The 19,695-nt window shown below is 49.7% G+C and overlaps 2 protein-coding genes across 4 annotated transcripts in view; one reads left to right on the top strand and one right to left on the bottom strand.

Moving 5' to 3' along the window:
• ZCCHC17 (zinc finger CCHC-type containing 17) overlaps positions 1 to 6,546 on the top strand; it is a 63,928-nt gene extending 57,382 nt beyond the window's left edge. For 2 of the 3 annotated variants that reach the window (XM_041767293.1, XM_041767290.1), the window contains exon 8: positions 5,629 to 6,546. In XM_041767293.1, coding sequence (XP_041623227.1) covers positions 5,629 to 5,790 — 162 coding nt within the window. In that variant the 3' untranslated portion in view covers positions 5,791 to 6,546. The remainder of the gene's footprint in view (positions 1 to 5,628) is intronic. The other variant, XM_041767291.1, reaches the window with a different exon arrangement.
• A 742-nt stretch (positions 6,547 to 7,288) lies between these two features.
• FABP3 (fatty acid binding protein 3) lies at positions 7,289 to 14,549 on the bottom strand. The gene is made up of 4 exons (XM_041767294.1): positions 14,393 to 14,549; positions 10,985 to 11,157; positions 8,966 to 9,067; positions 7,289 to 7,586 (listed from the first exon to the last, which is right to left on the bottom strand). Exons 1-4 carry the CDS (start codon positions 14,463 to 14,465, stop codon positions 7,533 to 7,535), a joined length of 402 nt encoding a protein of 133 aa, XP_041623228.1. The 5' UTR covers positions 14,466 to 14,549; the 3' UTR covers positions 7,289 to 7,532.
• Between the last annotated feature and the right edge of the window lie 5,146 nt (positions 14,550 to 19,695).

The raw sequence follows: 19,695 nt of genomic DNA, 5'->3' as shown, positions 1-19,695 counted from the left end.
AGAGGAAGCAAGTTCTTTCAATAAGTGAAAAGAGATTATTTCAGCAAGTATAATAGCCAGATGCTGGGAATGAGCTTGATGTGTTTAAGGAACAGTAAGGAGGCCAGAGTAGCTGGAGTGAAGCGAGTAACAAGAGGAAGTTAGGGGGAAACCAGATCATGGAGGGCCTTCTGGAGAACAAGGACTGCAGCTGTCCTCCTATTAAAGGGAGATGGATGTCATTAGAAGTCTGACCAGAGGGACGATGTGATCTGGATTCTCTTTTGGGAGAATTACTCTTTGTGGAAACTAGGTGGTCAGAAGGCAAGGAAAGAAAGTGAAGACAGGAAAGAGAGCTGGAAGGGAGCAGAGGTGGGAGGGGATAGAGATGCCTGTCAGTTATCCATGTGCACCTCCCCAGGGTAAGCAGTTGGAGGTATAGTTTGGAGTTCAGAGGTAAGAGATACACATTTGGGAGTCAGTGCATACATATGGCATTTAAGTAAATATATGAGATCACCTGGAGAGTAAGTATAGGGAGAGGGCAGGGCTTGGGGGACCTGAGCCCCAAAGGGTCCCAGCTTATTAGAGGTTATGGAGGTGAGGACGACCTAGCAAAGGAGACTGAAAAGGAACAGCCAGGGAAGTCAGCAGAGAAGTACAAGAATGTGGTGGAAGTTAGGAAGGATTGTGTTCTATGGAAGATAGACTGTGTCAAGATGCGACTCTTTGATCAAGTAAATGAGGACCACAGATTTGGCCTCGTAGAGGTCATTGGTAACTTGGACAAGAGCTATTTCAGTAGACTAGTAGTGTGACAATGTGATTAAAGTTGTTCAGAGGGTTTTTTTTCAATGGGAACTATTACCGCCTATTTGTTTATTGGAGGGGGTGAGCCAGTGAAGAGGGGATACAGGAGAGAAGGGCTCTGATCCATGGCTTTTTAGTACAAGAGAAGGGATGGGATCCAGTGCATAGTAAATAGTTACACCGAATGTGATTTTTCAGTCCCTGAAAGATATTTCAAGAATTTGCCTTGTTCTGTCTTCCCTCTGGCTGGAAGGCCCCCACCTCACTTCTCTTCTTCCATCAGCACTACCACCATCATTCTACCTGCCAAAACCATATTCATGCTTCAGAAGTATAATGCTTTACATATCTTTCATGAAGCCAGCCTCAGATTCCTCAGACATGGTGGTTTTTTCCCTGTGTGTTAATGGCATGTTTTTTTGTGCTTTTCTTACATTACTGCCATGACTCCCTAGTATCTTAATAAGTTTTTATCTTTTTTTTTTTTTTAAGATTTTATTTATTTATTCATGAGAGACACAGGGAGAGAGGCAAAGACATAGGCAGAAGGAGAAGCAGGCTTCTTGCAGGGAGCCTGATGTGGGACTCGATCCTGGAACCCCGGGATCATGCCCTGAGCTGAAGGCAGACACTCAACCACTGAGCCACCCAGGCATCCCTAATTTTTATCTTTGATTAGATAATTGGTTTCTTGAAGGCTCATTATTTTTTATTTCTGACTTCACTCAACTATTTTAAGAGAGATTAATTAATAGATATTCCTGGCTCTTAAAAGGTACTCAATAAATATTTGTTAAATGAATATACTATATAGTTACAAGGAGTTACTCTTTCCCTGGTTTGATGAGGTTGGCTCAGGTTTGGAGGAATGGTGTCAGGCTCCACTACTCACTGGGATAGTGGGTATTCTGAATTCTATTAAAAATTGGTGTGTTTTCCTTGTCTCCCAAGAAACACTGGATGCAACTGTGGTTCTCTAAAGTGCTTTGTAGGTAGTAAAATTAAATATTTGTGAGTTGATTGATAAACCTTTTTCTTCTGGTCTTACCTTTCCAAGCCATGGTAAACTGGTACATTATAGGTAAATTCTATCCAGGAATCACATTCTCTTTTACTTCCCGAAAGTTTACACCAGTGAACTTCTCAGTTTGAGAATCAGTCATTTCTGAAGAGTAACTCTTTTTTTAAAAAAAAATATTTTATTTATTTATTCATGAGAGAGAGAGAGAGGGAGAGAGAGGCAGGCAGAGACACAGGCAGAGTGAGAACCAGGCTCCCTGCAGGGAGCCTGACACATCCCGGGCCCCCAGGATCAGGCCCTGGGCTGAAGGTGGTGCTAAACTGTTCAGCCACCCGGGCTGCCCCTGAAGAGTAATTCTTAAGAATAAATAAAAATGAATAAATGCTTGCTTAATTGATTTTGGGCCAAGATCAGTGCCTTTTGATTGGGAGATACTAAGTTAGGTGCTACCTGTAATGCAGACAGGGCTAAAATGAACATCTACTTTGGGCCCAGCCTGAGTCCGATCCAGGTTCTACCACGTGGGCAAGTCACTTCGTCTCAGTCAGCCTCTTTGAAGTTCCATTTTCTTTCCTGGAGATAAGGGATAATTATATCCACCGAATTTTTGTGAAAGGTAGAGGAGGTATGTGTGCAGGGTGCCCAGTTCAGCATCTAGAAAATTAGGTAATTAATAAATGTTAGCTGCTGTTATTCCCCTTTCCTAGTTCTGTGTGTGTGTGTGTGTGTGTGTGTGTGTGTGTGTGTGTGTGTTTCTCATGCTGGGCTGCTGCTAACCTGCTGCAGAATAAGAGAAAATGAGTGGGCCAGCTGCTGTCACCAGACATTGGTTTTTCCTGGAGAGCAGTTTGAGTAGTGACTTCTTTCCCGTTACCCTCCTGGTTTGTCTGGCAGGGGCTCACACCCAGAATTGTTTGTTTTTTTTTTACCCTTTATCTTCTGTTTTACTTCTCCCCAATGAAGTCAGGGGACCAGAGCTGTCATCACCTCTCCTACTCCATCTCTCCCCCTCCCAACTCCCAGTTGCTGAAGAGACCAACGCCACCTGCTGGAGGACTAGATTTTCTTTGTTCAACTTGTGAAAGGGCTTCTGCATGGAGATTGAGGTCTAGAAGGCCATTTCCTCTCCTCCCCTTACTGAGTCCTCCTTTCTAGCTGGAGTCCACATTGCAGCCTAGGACTTGTTTTCCTCTTTTCTCCTCTTGAACCTGCATCTCCGAGAGGGAGGAAAGTGGAAATAATGCCAGACTCTGAGTTAGGAAGCACACTGTTTTGTCACCTGAGCCTTGATCACCCCAGTTTACTTCTCTGAGTTGTAGTTTTCTCATCTATAAAATGGGAATAATAATTCCTGGATTTTGGCCTTATCAAATTATTGTTACAAGATAAAGGATGCAGAAAGTTTGATAAAGTGCTATTTCGATGTAAAAAAGATTCCTACTCTCCTCCCTCATTTATTTATCCAAGCTGGGCCAAGCTTGGAGGGGCCATGTGCCAGACTCTACACCTCAGGGGCAGAACCTGGTGAGGCTCCCCAGGCCTTATATCCTGTGATGGGCTTCCATTATCTTGTCATTAGGAAGGTATAGTGCCATAAGCCAAACCAGCGATTTGCTAGCTCTCAACTCCCCCCAGCTGTGCTTCCTACAGCTTGGTAATAGGGGCTGGGAAGCTTTGTTCCCCTCTTCCTACTCCACTGGAGACTTCAAGAAAGAATTGTGGTGTAATCTCCTCTCAAAACTTTGACTCATCTCCTGTGGATACTTGGTAGACGGTCAGAACATTCTGGGAGTTCTCTGAAATGATAGAATAATACTTGAAGCTACTGCCGAGTGCCTGCTGTATATCAGGCACTTAGTGCCTGATAATTAATACTTATCTTGTTTAATCCTCATGGCATCCTTTGAAGTAAATATTTATTATTTGTAGTTTACTGAAAACAGAGGTTCAAAAAAGTTAAGTCTTGGGGCACCTGGGTGGCTGAGTTGGTTAAGTGTCTGTCTTTTGCTTAGGTAATGATCCCAGGGTCCTGGGATCAAGCCCCACAGTGGGCTCCCTGCTTGGCTGGGAGCCTGCTTCTTCCTCTCCCTCTGCCTGTTGCTCCCCCTGCTTGTGTTCGCTCACTCGCTCTCTCTCAAATAAATAAAATATTTTAAAAAAGAAAGAAACAACAAAAAAGTTAAAGTCTGTATTCCAAGTGACACAGCTATTAAGTGGCAGCTGGAATTTGAACTTTATTCTTATTCCAAAATCGTTGGCACTGACCAATGTACCACAAGGCCTGCCACTGCTCTACAGGAGGAGGGGCCATATGCTACAGAGGAAAACTCAAGAGATTTCCAGTAATGTGCATGCAAACCCCTACCCTGCCCATGGGATCTGGGGCAAGCGGCTTTCAACTTCTTGAGCCACAGATACCATCTCATTACATCTTCACCACAGACATGTGGCATAGGTGCTGTTCTCATCTCCATTTTACATTTGAGGAGAGTACGTATGCCTCATGAGCCTCATGAGATAAAATGACTTGCCCTAAGTTACAGAGTAGTAACTGGCAGTGGCAGAGCCAGAACTCAAGTCTAGGTCTAATGCCGAGTTCGGTGGTCTGTCCCTCCTTTCTTATGGCTGTTTCCTAAGACCTTGTGTAGCACTCAGGCAAATGAATAGCTCTCAGTGTGTTGATTAGGAGCCTGTAGGGGGAGCAGGAGCCACGCCTCTTCAGCTTTGTCTCTCTCTTCTCGCCTAATCTCTCTCTGTTAGAAACCTTATTGAGGTAGTATAAACATTTGAAATTCAAAGGAAAGGTTATGCATTGCTTAAAAGCTGCTTGAAGCCCCACACAGAAGCTAGGAACCTGCCTCCCTTCTTTTGTGTGTTTGTGTTATTACTTTGGCAGCACAGTATGGTGGTTATAGTTTGGAGAAAGTTCTTTCTGGGCTTTTCTCTTTATCAGTATAATCTTAAAAGGTTGTTGTGTTGGAGATGATACATAGCTGGAGCCTTACTAATTGATGGCAGCTGTTTTCCTTGGCAGCGGGCTCTGCTAGAAACCAGAGTGGAAGTCCAGAGTCCTGGAGCGCTCACCCCCTTATTTTGTGACCCTGGGCTGTCTCCAGGTAAACTGGATGACCTCTAAGGACTCCTTCCACTTTTTTATTCCTTCCACCTTTTAATATCCTCTGCTTTTTAAAAATAAAAGTAGAAATGCCCTTTTTTTAAATCTAACTGGCAGAATTATATGAAGTAAAAAAAGACTCCATCCTTTCCTCCATTCATTCATTCATTCTTGAGGTAACTTGTTGCCAGTTTGTGTCCTTTCTATTGTTTTCTGTGTATTTTAAATATATACAGGTATGAGTAAATATGTATGTGTATATATATATTATACACATATGTAGTATGGTAAGCACACCAGAATCTAGAGTACATACTGTATCATGACTTGGTCCTTTCACCCATTTGAGGCATATTGTCTTGTTAATACCTGAAGACTTAACTTACTCTTTTTTTTTTTTTTTTTTTTTTTAAGATTTACTTATTTGAGGGAGAAAGAGTGAATGAGAGAGCAGAGCGGGGTGAGGGACAGAGGGAGTAGCAGACTTCCCACTAGGCGGGGAGCCTGATGCGGGGCTTGATCCCAGGACTCCGGGATCATGACCCGAGCTAAAGGCAGACACCCAACCAACTGAGTTCCCCAGGCGCCTCTTAACTTATTCTTTTTAATTAATGCTTTATAATTTATTAAATGGTCTCCTGTTGATTACGCCATGATACTTTAAATGTATACATGCAACATTGCTTTTAAATTTTCTTTTCAGGAAAAGAAGAAAAAAAAACATAGAGACAGGAAGTCGTCTGACTCTGACAGCTCAGACTCTGAGAGTGACACAGGCAAGAGGGCAAGGCACACATCAAAAGACAGCAAGGCAGCAAAGAAGAAGAAGAAGAAGAAGAAGCACAAGAAGAAACACAAGGAGTGAGAGTGGAAAGAGTAGAGGGGGTGGTGAGAGGAGGAGGAACCAGGAGCCTTGTGACTTGAAGCCCTGGCTCCGGGAAAGACTCAGTAGTGTGAATATGGCCTCCCACCCCACTGACTTTTCACCCATGGGAGATGGCTTCCCCTTACGCAGCAGGCAGGTTTGGGAGTTAGATGTCAAAGCATCTGCCTGAATGAGTTGTTGTTAACTTATCGTTCCTGGTCCCTTTGCAAGTGACCCCTGCAGCTCACCCATTCATTCACTCAACTTCCTTCATTCAGCAGGAGGTCCTATTACCCTCTCCAGCTGCCACTGCCAGAGCCAGATTCATGGGACTCCTACACGGGAGTCCAGGCTGCAGCCACAGGTACTGCTGTGGAGGCGAGTCTGGCTGTAGTTGGGAGAACAGTGATGGGCCCCCCCGCCGTTGGGTCTGCCCTGGGCTGATTGGTGAGTAATCCCTGCGGCGTCCGACACAGGGGCCGAGGGAGACCAGCAGGCGGAGGGAGAACATGGTAAGAAGTGGTGCTCACTTTCTCCATTCCCCCAGTGTGATTCTACCAGGCTACAAGGGACAGCCCGAAAACCATTGTTTGCAGCGACTGAGCTTATGTGGGACACTCGGCCAGACCCCTGAACCACATAGCTCAAGCCAAGATCATTGCTTTACTTTGTATTTACTACTGTGTGAGTCAATTGGTTCCACTTCAGGTCTCTGCTTAAATTCCTGGCATAAATGGAAGTGTGTTTGGTTTTAAATTTACTGAATGTTCTTATTGCTATAATCCCTCTTCCTTGGTAATTTACAGACTTACAAGTCACTGAGTCTGCATTAGTTGACAGAAAAACATTTAATATGTTACTTCAGATCCTGGAGAGAGGCCCAGATGAAGTACAGAGCCAGAGGCACCAACAGGTCACAGCCTTCTTAGGAGATCACTTATAAGCCCTCCGTTCCATATGATTAGATGACCTCTTCCCCCAGAGCTGATTAGAGAACCAGTAAGAATTTGGAACCATGGATGGCCAAGGGCATAGATGGGAGCTTAGCAGTCATCTTGGCCAGTGGGCATTTGCTCCCACCTCTAAGGCACAAGCCTGCATCCTGTGTCCTGAGCCTACATTCAATTGGAAAGAGAGACCACAGCATCCTAGCATCCTACAAAGAGCAACTTTCCAAACCTAAGGGCATACAATGCAGGATGGGCCTGAGGTGATAGTTTAGTAGCTGAGCCTGGGGAAACCCTGTCACTGATTGATTACTCCAGGTTGGACCAGCTCATTTGGCCATGCGGAGCAGCAGTGTAAAAGCAAATTGTAGGTACAGCTGTTTTATTACTATGTGTCTCAAGTGACCAGCTACCACTGTCCTGGAGACTGTCCATTTCAGTCTCATGCAGGGCTGCGTCTAAGTGACCTTCAGGCAGTCATTTCTGCCTGTTCTCCGACACCCAGGGAACCCGAGATTCCCAGAGTCATGTCACCAAAGGCAAAAAGGCAATTTGGTGACCTTGGCTCTGCTTTATTGACCTTAGAGCACCCTTCGGATGCAGTTAAAAAAACAAACATACACAGTAGGAGCCAGAAGTGGACCCAGGCTGGTGCCACCTGACTGCAGAAGAATTTCCCCAACCCAACCAAGGCAGATTTATACAAAATGCCAGAGGAAAAAAAATGAGGCAATCCGGTGCTGAGTCCAGGGCTAGCCGATTGGCAGAGGAGCAGACAGTGAAGGAGTGGGCAGGTCATGCATCTTTCTCGTAAGTACGAGTGCAAACTGCACTGCCATGGGTAAGTGTCTGGAAGGAAAGACAGAGCCAGGTTAGGGCAGGGGTGAGGGCTCCTAGGGTACTGTGGCACTCTCCATTCTGATGGAGAGAGCTTCTACCTTCATCCCAGTAGTATTCATTTATTAACCACCTACTACGTGCCAGGTACTTTACATGTATTTTTTTCAAATACTTACACCAAGCTTTTAGTTTAATTGGGCACTTAATTGCTCTGTTAGAGATTTGGGAAAAGGAGCTGTGAGAGGTGAATTGACTTAGTCAACATCTCAGGGTGTCTCTCTCTTGCACCATTCCTCTAGTGCCTCAGATGGTGCCTGGTACATCGTAGACAAATAGGTGAATAAGAATGTCCAGGAAGTGCTGTGCTAGGCTACCAATTCTCTCCATTCCTTCCCTGAATTAGGGTAGTGCCAGAGCCTTGAGCCACCATCATCCAGCCTGGCATCATAGAGCCAGGCTCATGGTCTCACCATAGTCTGACTGCCCAGTGAGTAGCTGATCCTGCATATCACAGGCCCACTAAAGCTAAACACCTCATTCTAAAGTCTGCAGGGCCCCTTACCCCCATGGTGATGCAAGAAGGCAGAGAGCAGGTTATAGTGGCCCAAGAAGGTCTGCAGCGAAGATGCTGGGGCAAAAACCTGAGATCCTACAGAATTAGGAGGCAGAGACTGAGCTCTCTTTGCCTCAGATTGGGGGTGGTTCAGTCATGGCTATCTTCTTCTAGTGAAGTCCCCAAGTTTGTCCTTAAACAGACTAATTTGCCAGCCTGGTTGTCCCTTCCTACCCAGGCTGCAATCAGGGTACTTGCAGTAGGCCAGGCATGGAAGGTACTGAGAGGCAATGGGGCTGGAATGAGGTGGAAAGGACTGAACTGTCATTGCCCCACCATCACCAGCCTGTCCTTGCCCAGAGGCTTTCTATGTGGCAGCATAGTCTGAGGGAGGAGACGGGAGCCTTTCCTAGGGGCCTGTGATCCAGTTTGGGCTTGCTTTCTACCTCTCCTGGGGTGGGGCAAGGTAGCAACACAAGAGGACACTAAGGCTGTGGAGCAGCTATGGTAGCCCTCTGTCCCATCTCTGTGATGCCTTGTGCTCTGCACCATGGTCTCCTGCCACCCAAGCAGCCCACAATCTTGGTGGTGTTAATGCCCATTTTACAGTGGGACTTGGAGAAGGTGACTTGTCATGTAGCCTGTAAACTGAGATCTGAACCCAAGCCTGTGTGAGTACAAAGCTACCACAGAGAAATTTCCTACCTGATCCCACCCTAGCCCTGCCTCTACCTTTGATTACTCCCAGGGGAAGACCCTGGCTTTCACAACAGGCTTGACTGAAAGGGCAATAATGGTAACCAACCGGGTGAGGCTCCAGAGTTGTCCATCTTACCAGGATGAGTTTCCCATCAACTAGCTCCCGCACAAGTGTTGTCTCTTGCCCATTCCACTTCTGAACATGGACAAGTTTGCCTCCATCCAGCGTCACGGTGGACTGTGGAAAGAGGATAGAGGCCTGAGCTGTGATCTGAGCCAGGACTGAGGGACAAGATGGTGTCTAGCCATTGGAGCCACAGAGGACTCCGCCTCTGCCCCAAACTAATGATGGTGCCAGCCTCAGTGCTCAGGTGGCCTATTTCCAACCTGGCCCCACAGGCTGTCTTATTCACCTCCAGCTCTGCTCCAGGATTGCCTGACTGGAGCAGGGGCCTCCAGGTATTGGGCAAGTAGGGAGAGGCAGGCAATATGGTGGGACCAGACAGCCTGGCTCTGAGAAGTGCTACCAACCTTCAGAATGGGTACTTACCTCATCCTCTAAATGATACCCATAGCCCTAGAGCCCTACCATCCTATATCCCTGGGGAAGATCAGTGAGGAGGAGTCCTGAGACTCTCTTGCCTAGTGGTGACCACACATATCATCTAACAGACCTTGGGGATGGAAAGTATTGGAAAATAAGACTTCCCACGTTTTATTCCTACCTCGTCTTGGTCCACATCATGTGGCCCTTTCAGCTGACAAGTAGACAGCAACTGCCAGGTCCAGGGACCGGATGCCCTTGGAGTGTTCCAAAGCCCTGGTCAGATGCCCACTTAGTCTTCTGGACTTTGCCAGCCTGCATCAGCTGGTTCTCATTTGGCAGCTTTCCTGGGTCTCGTCTCTTTAGGAATTTGGGGGCTCTAGGTCAGGCTAGGGGACCCTGGCTGAGCAAGGTTCAGTAGGAGAATCTGAGAAGGCTGTGTATATGTTTGGGGCTGCATGAGGAGTGGGTGTTCATCCTTGCTACCACCTTACTCATGTCCCTCCCCCAAGCTTTTTGTCTATTCAGAACAGATTATTTTCAGCTTAGGCATCCCAGAGCACTACTGTTTAATTAGGGTTCTTGTCCCTCAAAAAGGTGGGCTAGTCAAGGACACAGACGCATGTGATAGGGCCGATACCTTTCTCTAAGGTAGAATGATACCTTTGGTACCATCCCAACTCTGCTGCCAACTTCCTACTGATTCTGGACAGGGCTCCAGCTTCCTCCACAAGGAGACCAGACCCTATCGTGTCTTTCTTGAGGCAGTTGTAAAGAAGCAAAAACAGCTGAGGGGCTGACTAATAGGGTCTTCTGGAGGATACTGCTATAGGGACTGACTCCCTTTAGAGGTCAAGTCCCTTAGTTCTCTCTCTGCCATGCCTGGCCCAGGGGCTGGGAGGCCTGAGGCGGGCAGCAAAGACAGAGTCACCACAGGGTGACAAGCCCTGAGACTGGAAGTGGATGTCCTCTCCCTCCTTGGGAGGAGAGGGCTAAGTCTTGGTGGAAAGACACAGAAACACACCTTAGACAACGCTCTTTCCAGAACATAGCTTTTCTTGCCTGCGGGCCGGCAGAATTAGAAATAGTTCCTCAGGCTCCCTGGCCAAGCCTGGAAGGAGACCTCCAAGGTGGATGTTGGCAAAAAGGAAGCATCTGAGTAGTCTCCACCTCTTGTCCCTAGCTGCCTCCTTTGCTGCTGGAGGCCAGAATGACCTGCTCACTCAGGGGGAAGAGCTCTGAATTCTCCTGGGCATTGTTCCTAAAGTACTTGAGGTCACAGCCATGGCCACATAACTCTCCCGTCTATGGATTGGAAAGAAACCCAGAGCTCTTGCATACCATGCACAACGTCACCCGGCTGGAGCTGGAGTTGACACTGAGAGGTCAGAAGAACATCCTGGTTCTGTGCTGCCCACTCCCAAAGGCCCCAGATGCTCTTCAAGGAAGGGGGGAGGAATGCAGGAGGACAGGGCTGGGGCATCCCAGCACCACACATGCTTTATGCGCCTTGTTCATTTCAATCCCCCCAAATCACCTACCCCTCAGGGTACAATAATAGGGTACCAAGTCTTAAGGTCTCCAATCTCTACACCCCCTTTCATGACTCACCTTGACCTTCCTGTCATCTGCTGTTGTCTCATCGAATTCCACCCCTAACTTGAAGCTGATCTCTGTGTTCTTGAAGGTGCTGTGTGTTTTTATGATGATAGTGTCCCCATTCATTTCGATGACTGTGGTAGGCTTGGTCATGTTGGCCACCTGCCTGGTAGCAAAACCCACACCTGAGGGCAGGGGGAAGAGGATAAGCATATGAGTGGAGCAGAAAGGCATGAGGATCTCTGCACAACTGTCAGGCTTGGATGTGGAGTACGGGAACTTCCAGAGACTCCAGCTCTTTTTTAAATTCGGCTTTCCTGTTAGCTCTGTGTGGCAAAGAGACACTTGATTTCACTGGGCAGATGAGAGGTGTAAGGAGTTTAAGGGACAGGCATACCACAGCAAGTCATGGCAGATCTGAGATTAGAGCAGGCTACTTTCTTTGTGTTCCCTCATTTAGCCCTTCATTCTCCCTTGAAGGCACGATGTAGTTATCTCCACTTCACACTCAAGCTCAGGGTCACAGGTCTGGAATTCCAACCCAGAACTGTTTGACTGAAGAAATTCACACAACTGCTTAGCTATACTGTCTCCCAAGGATGGAGCACAGGGCTCCTTTCCCGGAACCTCGAGTTTTCCAGCCACAGGCTAAGGAAAGAGAAATGCAGACTTTGCCTTCCAAAGCCTGAGCATTTCCCACCTTTGGAAGTTTTTGCCTTGAAACGCACTGGTGTACTTGTACCCTATGTATGGCAGCGGGATATTTCCAAGTCCTCTTCTCTAGGACTTAGGAGGTAGGCAGAAGGGAGTGTGTGTCTCCGTGTACAGCTTTAGGAGAGGCCTGGGTGCTATGCAGTTAGGACTCGAATCCAGGTCTCCTGGCTCCTAGTCTGAGGCCCTCAGGGGACTCCCCCCTCCCATCCCGGAACAAAGCACTCTTCCCTGGCTGCTGGGCAAAGCCTTGAGTGTCCTACAAGAGTGAAAGAACAGCAAAGCCTTAACCCCTTCAGGTTATAGCTTCCTCGTGATCTGGCCTTTTGCCTCCAACCTCCCATCAACTGCCTGCCCTTCTGCCCCCAGCAGCTGTGGTTAGCTGTGTCACAGGGTAGAGGTGAGGCAGAAGCAGCCCAGTGTGGCGAACTGGCATGCCAGGCTACATACACCGCACTTGCTGGAAGCTAGGTTCTTAGCCCATGTCCCGCATGGGTCCTTTCAACTTAATGCTTAGAACACATAACAGCCCTGAACAGTAAGCTTTATTTTCCCCACTTTACAAATTAGGCTTGGAGAAAGGTGATTTTGCCCAAAGTCAAAGATTTTGACTTTGGAGGAGGGGGAGTGATGGACCTAGTATGAATCTAGGCTCCAGAACTTGTTCATTCTTCCTCCAGGGCCATTCTTCCAGCATGTGCTTCCTCCTGGCACTGAGGCCACCAGGTAGGCCTGTGATCACTGGTACTAACTAGGCTGCGTCTCTCTGCCCCCTGAGGGAGCTTGGTCTAAAACGAGAGGGGCGAGGGCAGCTTCTGCCCTGGCCAGTAAGGGATTTGGCCTTAGCCCCAACTATCAGAGTGAGTCAGGCTGATCCCACTCCCCTGTACAGACGGCCTTGTCACCATACAAGGAGCTCTGTTTGCTAAGGACCTACCCAGAGGTGTGGTGTGTTTGAGAAAGGAAACTACTGTGGGGGTGAGTGAGGGACTGAGTCAAGAGAAAATGAGACCAAAAAATGGGGCTGATAATTTGGGGGGATCAGAAAGAGTGGGTTTTACTTAGAAATGAAGTGGAAGCTATTTACAGAGAGCTGAGGATGATCTTTTCTCCTCCATGGACCTCTCATCCTTTCCATCTGTGTATGGAGAAAAGCAGGCTGGATGTATTCTCAGCCCTGTAGCTCAAATTTGCCCCTTACTTTGGTCAAAATAAGGGAACAAGTGTGGTAAGGATGTTGCAGCTCACTTCAGGGACACAGGACTTCAGTTGGAATGTCCGCTTTGGGAGGAGGGGCATCCCAACTTCCCAACAGCTGCCCAGGGCCTGCTGCTCCAAGAGTGGCTACTTTCCGGGAGTCAGTAGGCATAGCACCCAGCATGCTATGGTGGGGGCATGAGAGCTGTGACCTCAAAAGTCAACACTTGTCCCTATTTCAGGAAAGGGTTAGGAACAGAGGGGAGAGGTGGGTCTCCCACCCCTTATTTGGGTGTTTGCCAGAATCAGCCCCCCTTCCCTGGTAGGAAGGCATAGAATGTAGCTCAACTATGAACAATATTCTGGTTTCCTTGTCCCAGCCTGGGCCACTAGGATAATCTCATAGCTGGGAATTAAGAGAAAGGGTATCACCTTTTTCATCTAAGCCCATTTGAGGAGGGGAAGGGCCAAGGTCAATCATTTAGCAGTTCCTACCACTCCCACCCCCAGGGTCTATAGTGGAAACTACTCTGGGCTGCACATCTAGAAATCTAGGTTTTCATATCTGCCCTGCCATGGGGTTTATGTGACCAGTTTCTCTCTCTGGGTCTCAGTCTCCCCATCTGTCAAACTAGGCAAACAGGAGGGATCTCCAAGGGCCTCATGTTTAAGGAGTCTGAATCTTTATTTTTTATTCCAAACAACCACACCTTCCTAGACCAAAGACCCTCTCTGTCTTCAGCAGATCTTGGCCTTCCTCCAAGACCCTGCTGCACCCTGGGAGCCCAGTGGTTTTCCCCACCAGACCCCACCCCAACAAGTGGCTGAACCAGCAGGTGATGGGTCCTCTTGCAGCGCCCTACCACGAGGCAGTGATTAAAGCCTGGTTACACACCACTGCAGCACAAGGTCACAGACTGGATGGTGAGAGGGCATCCTCCAGCAACCATCCTTTCTCTAGTTCAACATGGAGGGGCAGGGGTTGTTGCTAACCGTGAGGAGCCCCTATCTCACCGCCTCCTCATATCCCATTCACCCCTTGTTCCCCTATTTCCATCTCCCTCCTCCTAGGAGTTTCCACTTCTTTATGCCATAGTACACTCCCCATCCACCCCATTCCCTTTTTGTATTCACATTTTCCAATCCCAAAACCACCCGTGCTCCTCTTTTTTCCTCCTCCGGCGAGCCTCCCACCTTCTGCGATGGACGCTCTTACACAAACCCATCTATCTCCAGATCCTCTTCCTCGAAAGCGCCTCCCCGCCCCAACATCTACCGGCAGGCACATCTACCTCCTTGCCCCTCCCTACCTGGGAATCCCTCTGGCCGAATTCAGACCAGAAAGCCCCCCTTCCAACGGGTCTCGCGTGCCCTAACCCAGGCTGCCGCCTTGTCGGCGTCCCCCTACCCCCCAGCCGTGAGCAGCAGGGGCGCACGCAGCAGGCGTGCAGGGTACTAGCTAGCGCCAGAACGCTGCGCCGGGCCGCGCACGGGGTCCCGAGTCACGCTCACCAATGGACTTCATGTAGTCATCGAAATTCTTGCTGTCCACTAGCTTCCAGGTGCCCACGAAAGCGTCCACCATGGTGAGGCTGGGCTAGGCCGAGAAAGCAGGCGACAAAGAAGCGTGCAAGGATTCCAGGACCCACGGTTCCCAGCCCGCGCTGCCGCCTTAAATAGCCCCGGTGTCACGTGGCGAGGCGTGGCCCACACCCGCAGCTCCCGAAATAGGAAGCCTCGGGCTGGCGCTCACCCGCCGGGAGCTGGCAGCCCATCCCCCGACCCGCCAGGCGGGAGGGGGCAGCCAGTGGCGCCTGGCTCGCCTGCGTCAGCGCGGGGGCCCGGCCTCCGAGTCCCTGCCCCGCGCTGGCAGGACCTGCTCCCTTCCCTGGCCTCGAGGCGCTCCTCGCAATCCGAGAAGGAAGCAGCCGGGGGCACGGTGCCCGCGAGCTAGGGCGCGCGCCACGGACATCGTCGTCCCCCAGTGTCTCCCCGAGCTGGGGGTCAGAGCAGAGATGGGAGACTAGAGGTGAAAGGAAACGCCCTTGGGCTGATGCCCACGCCGGGACAGCTCGGCTGGCTCTCCGTGGCGCAGGCATCTTGGTCCTCAGGTTGCAGGTGAGGAGTCCAAGGCGCAGCGGGGAGCTTGCAAGGTCACAGGAAATGAGGCGAGGGTTCATTGGAACCCAGCCTGCAAGCCCGGTCTGGCTGGCCCCGGAAGCAGTGGCTGTCTCACCACTCCCCACGCCACTCCCCACTCGCCGGTGGCGGGAAAAGTCGGCAGGGGCACCGTGCACTGCTGAGCTGCCCCTGTGCCCTCCGCCCGCCCGAGGAGAGGGCATGACGCATCCCGTCCTGCCCTTCCCTCCCGCACGTGCTCGCCCCTCGCTGTGGAAGGCCGCCTGCGCGCCTTTCAGCCCTGCCATGCTCCTCCCCCTCACCTTGTCCTCTGACCAGAGTGTGGTGCCGAGCATTTCATCAGGTCATTTCCCCCCACACCTTCCTGCAGAAATTCTGTCCCTCCAGATGCTCTTACAGGCCCCAGGGCAGTTCCCCACCTGCTTCCCTGCCCTGACCTCTGCACACAGGCAGGCCTCTTGCAATTTCACGAAATGTCACCCACTTCCTTCAAACAGCCTCCCTTGCGGTGGACACTTTACAAAGCGCTTTTTTTTTTTTAACAAAGCGCTTTTAATAGTAAGATCACCTTGTATTGATATTTATTTCATGCTAAGAACCTTAAAGTACATTTTCTCATTGAACTTTCAGAACAAAGTCCATGTTTTCAGAACAAAGTAGGCTTTATAATTACCCCTGTTTTACAGATGAGCAAACTGAAGCCTGGAGGAGTCCATTCATTTCTTAATCCAGCGGTTATTAATAACTGCCTACTTTTTTGCGGGCCTGGGGCTAGGCTCTGGAGAGACAACCATGGAGACACACTCCCATTGCTCACTTCTGTGTACACAGGCACAGAACTAATGTGACTCTTGAGGGGAGGCCTGTCCTGATCTAGGAGTTCAGGGGAGACTTCCTAGAGGAAGTGAGGGGTAAGCGGATGCCTAACAGATAGGAGGCCCTGCAGAAGGGAGTGGTGCCCAGCTGAACCTCAGCCAGCAGAGGTCCAGAGGAGGCGGGGGGAGGCTTGACGGAGCCGCAGGCACACTAGCCCCAGGGTTCCGCCAGCTCTGCCACTTGGGTACAGTGTGGTAGACCCTCCTGCCTGGCCTCTGTTTCTCCATGTGGAAGTGGAAAGCATCCACCCCTACTTCTGACTTTCTGGGAAGAAGCCAGGGAGGAAGAGCCCTCTCTTGCCCAAGGTTTTGTTTCTTTGGGACAGGTCCACTTGCCAGAAGACAGGGGCTTGTTTCTGCCAAAGCTGCAGGGACAGGCCTTAGGGCTGGGCATGGAGCCCTGGTGACCTCATTGCTGGAACAGGTGCAAGGGAGGGTAGGGGGGAGAGTGGGATGGTTTCTAAGTCAAGGTCACAACATTTAGACACTGAGCCTCCTCTCTCAAGGACTGAGTAGCTGGAGGCCCGGTGGCCAGAGCTGTCACCCTACATGGTCCTTATGCCACCACTGCTGATGGGGAGAGCCAGAGTGGGGGCAGGTAGCTGTGGGCAGGTAGATCTGTGTGCCAGTTCTGATTCCCTGGGATACTCACTGTGTGGTTGTGGGCAATTCACTTAAGCCACTGTGAGTCTCAGTTTCATACTGCAGATGTAGGTAATGACAGTATTTACTCCTTAGTGGTGTTTGGGGATCAAATGAGATAATGCATTTAAAATGCTGAGCATGGTGGACTTCATGCTCACTGCCACTGCTGTTATTGTTCCTATTGTCCTCGGACAGTGCAGGATTCTCCGACCTGCTCTCAGTCCTGCCCTTCACCTGCCAGGCCCCCCACAGCAGATGGCTTGGCTTCTCTAATCCTCAGTTTTTTTGCTTCTGAGACAGGATTAGAACCTGCTGCAGTGGTGAGGAAGGGGCTGCAGAAATCTAAAGGATGGGTTGAGGGGGGGACACTGCTGGAAAGTCCTTTGCCCCTTCTCTTGGGCCCTGCCTCGGCCGAGCACTATGGAGACAAAGCCTAGACCCACTAGCCTTGCTGCGCCACCCCCAAACCCCCACCACACACCGATCTGGGTCACTGAAGTGGACTCCTAAGCCACACTCTATCTGTTTTCCACTGGACTTTCATTCTCCCTCCCAAGTGTGCACTGCACGCCTTCTCATTCCTCTCATTACCTGCATCCTCCTTGCCCTGTTCTACTCACCGCCTTGGGGAATGAGGGGCAAGGGGAAGGAATTCGAGCCCTTCCCTCTTCCTGCCCCTCTCTCTTGCCCTTGGCAGATCCAGATGTATTTACAACATCTGGCAGGCAGCAGAACCAGTCCTTGCCAAGAGCAGCATCTCCCCAGCCCTCGCCCTATGATGATGTCACTGTTCTGTGTTTCCATGGCAACTACCGGCTGGGAAGATGGAGAAGAGGAGAGCTGAGTAACCATGAGAGAGCCAATGAGATGGCCAGCTGCACCGGATGATCCATGGGGCCATGGGCGGGGCTGGGGGGAACGCAGGGAGGCCTACTCAGCATCTCTGGCTCTTCCCTGGACCCTCCCTGCCATCTGGACATCTCAAATAGGGGATGTGCTGCTGGCACAGGGAGAGATGTGGGAGGTAGAGGCCAAGGAGGCTGAGCTGGAGCCTCCACTGACCCAGGGACATGGAGACCCTCCTTCGCCCCTTCAGGACCTAGTCCGTGAATGCTGACTGCCCATGCCTCACTCCACCCCCGGTACCTGCAACTGAGAATTTTTTCTTTGGATAGTAGTGGTGGTGCGGCTTTCTGCCATGGACTCAAGCTTTTAACCCTTCTCTCCACACCCTCCCCTGGTGCAGGATGTGTTCAGAAGCAGGATCTTTGGAAAGAAGCCTAGCTCTACATCCTAAGCCAGCCACTTACTAACTAGAGACTAGGAGGAGCCAGTCCCTTCTCACTTCCCCTTCCTCTCCTTTCCTCCCAAAAGGGGAAAGCCATCTACTCTCAGAGTTGACATGCGGATTAAAAGAGGTGACATGAAAAAAAAAAAAAAAAAAAAAAAAAGAGGTGACATGTGGAAGTCTAACACACATGAATACTCAATGAAGGGTGATTCCTTTCTCTCTCTGGGTCTCCCCAGGGCAGTTGTCCCAGAGATACACATGAATTAACCAAGGCTCTTTGAGACATTGAACCAACAGCAAAGGATCCAAGTATATCTGTCTCCTCACTTAATTGAGTGCCTTCAGATACCAGAGAGGTTTGCACATCTCTCCCTTTCTCTCTTTAAATAATCCATCCATTCATTCTGCCAATCTTAATCAAGCACCTCCTGTGCCCAGACACTGTGCTGGGCTCAGTGGGGGGTCTAGGGGAGAGCCACAGCCCCCACCCTCCCTGAGCTCGCTGGGTGGGGGATTGCAGCCACTGTGGCAGGAATGCAGTGTTCTTTCTGCCACTAGGAAATCACTTCCTCGTTCCCCAAGAGTTCTAGCTACTCTGGGGCTGAGAGAACAAATGATGGTAAAAGATAGGGATTTACTCAACACCAGTTTGCTTCTGAGAAACTGCTGCCTGTGGCACATGCTCCCTGGAAGGAGCACAATGGCTCTCTCTGCCCAGGGAGGAGAGGGGCCAGTTCAGAGTTGTGGGGCAGTCACCTCTGCTTTCCCAGAAAGCAGCTGTCCTCCCTGTTGGCAGAATAAAGGCCAAACTGTTCCTCCTTGCTCTATCTGTTTGATTAGTCGAATTTATTACTGAAATCCTGTTCCAAGAATAGTGGCTGGCAGATAGTAGGCGTAAATGAAGGAATATTGAATGAATGAATGAATGAATGAATGAGTATATGGAATATTGGACGAATGAATGAGTGAATGAATATATGGATTAATGAATGAATGAATGAGTATATGGAATATTGAACAACTAGTAAATGAATGTGTGAGTGAGCGAGTAAATCTGTCTCCCCTGTAGCTTTAGGGGCTCTGGAGTGGGATTTCACTTCTAATCTGGTGCCTTACTTACAGACCAGCTGTATGACCTCGGGCAAGTCACCATCTCTCTGGTCTATAGTTCTTTATCTGAGTAAAAGCACATCACAATTCCTACCCAGCCACCTCCCAAGGACTCTGGGAAGATAAGGCAGGATGAGCTTGGGAATGCATTACAAAGTAATTGTTCCTCTTCTCAGCCTCCTTCCCCTGAGGCTGCGGCCCTCCACAACCCCCAGGCTCCGGCCCCGCCCGCCTCTCCCAGCCCCCCACACTGCCTCCACTCTGCAGTTACTCCTGCTCACTCTTCAGCTTAAAAAGCCCCATCCTCCCTATCAGAGCACTGACGCTGCTTTCATGTGGTCATTTTTTTTCACACACACAAAAAAACAGGTAATATTTTATTACTATTGCTTAAAATTTGCAGTCTGACACTGAGTATGAACTGGAGGCAGGGAGGTTTTGTGTGTCTTGTTCACCACAGTATTTGCAGCACCCAGGATGATGGCTAGGACACAGCAAGTGCTTAATGAGTTTAGTTGTTCAATGAGTGAAGAGGAAAGGGCTGGCCAGAAGCCGTGTCTTTGCTCGGCCTGGAGTCCGCCTTTCCTGTTACACTGGAAGCCCTGCGAGGGCCAGGACCCCATTGGTGTGGCTGTCCCCCGTGTCCACAGAGCCTAGTACAGGGCCTGCCAGGCCACAGATCTGTGGAGGAGACAGTCTCTAGAGCGAAGAAAATCACCTGTCTTCTTCGTGTTCTGTTTGAAAATTCTGCCCCT

This window comes from Vulpes lagopus, chromosome 8 (assembly GCF_018345385.1).
Source record: "Vulpes lagopus strain Blue_001 chromosome 8, ASM1834538v1, whole genome shotgun sequence".
NCBI classification, from domain to species: Eukaryota; Metazoa; Chordata; class Mammalia; order Carnivora; family Canidae; genus Vulpes; species Vulpes lagopus.
Note: the sequence above shows the minus strand (reverse complement) of the source record. Positions and strands in the feature narration are given on the sequence as shown.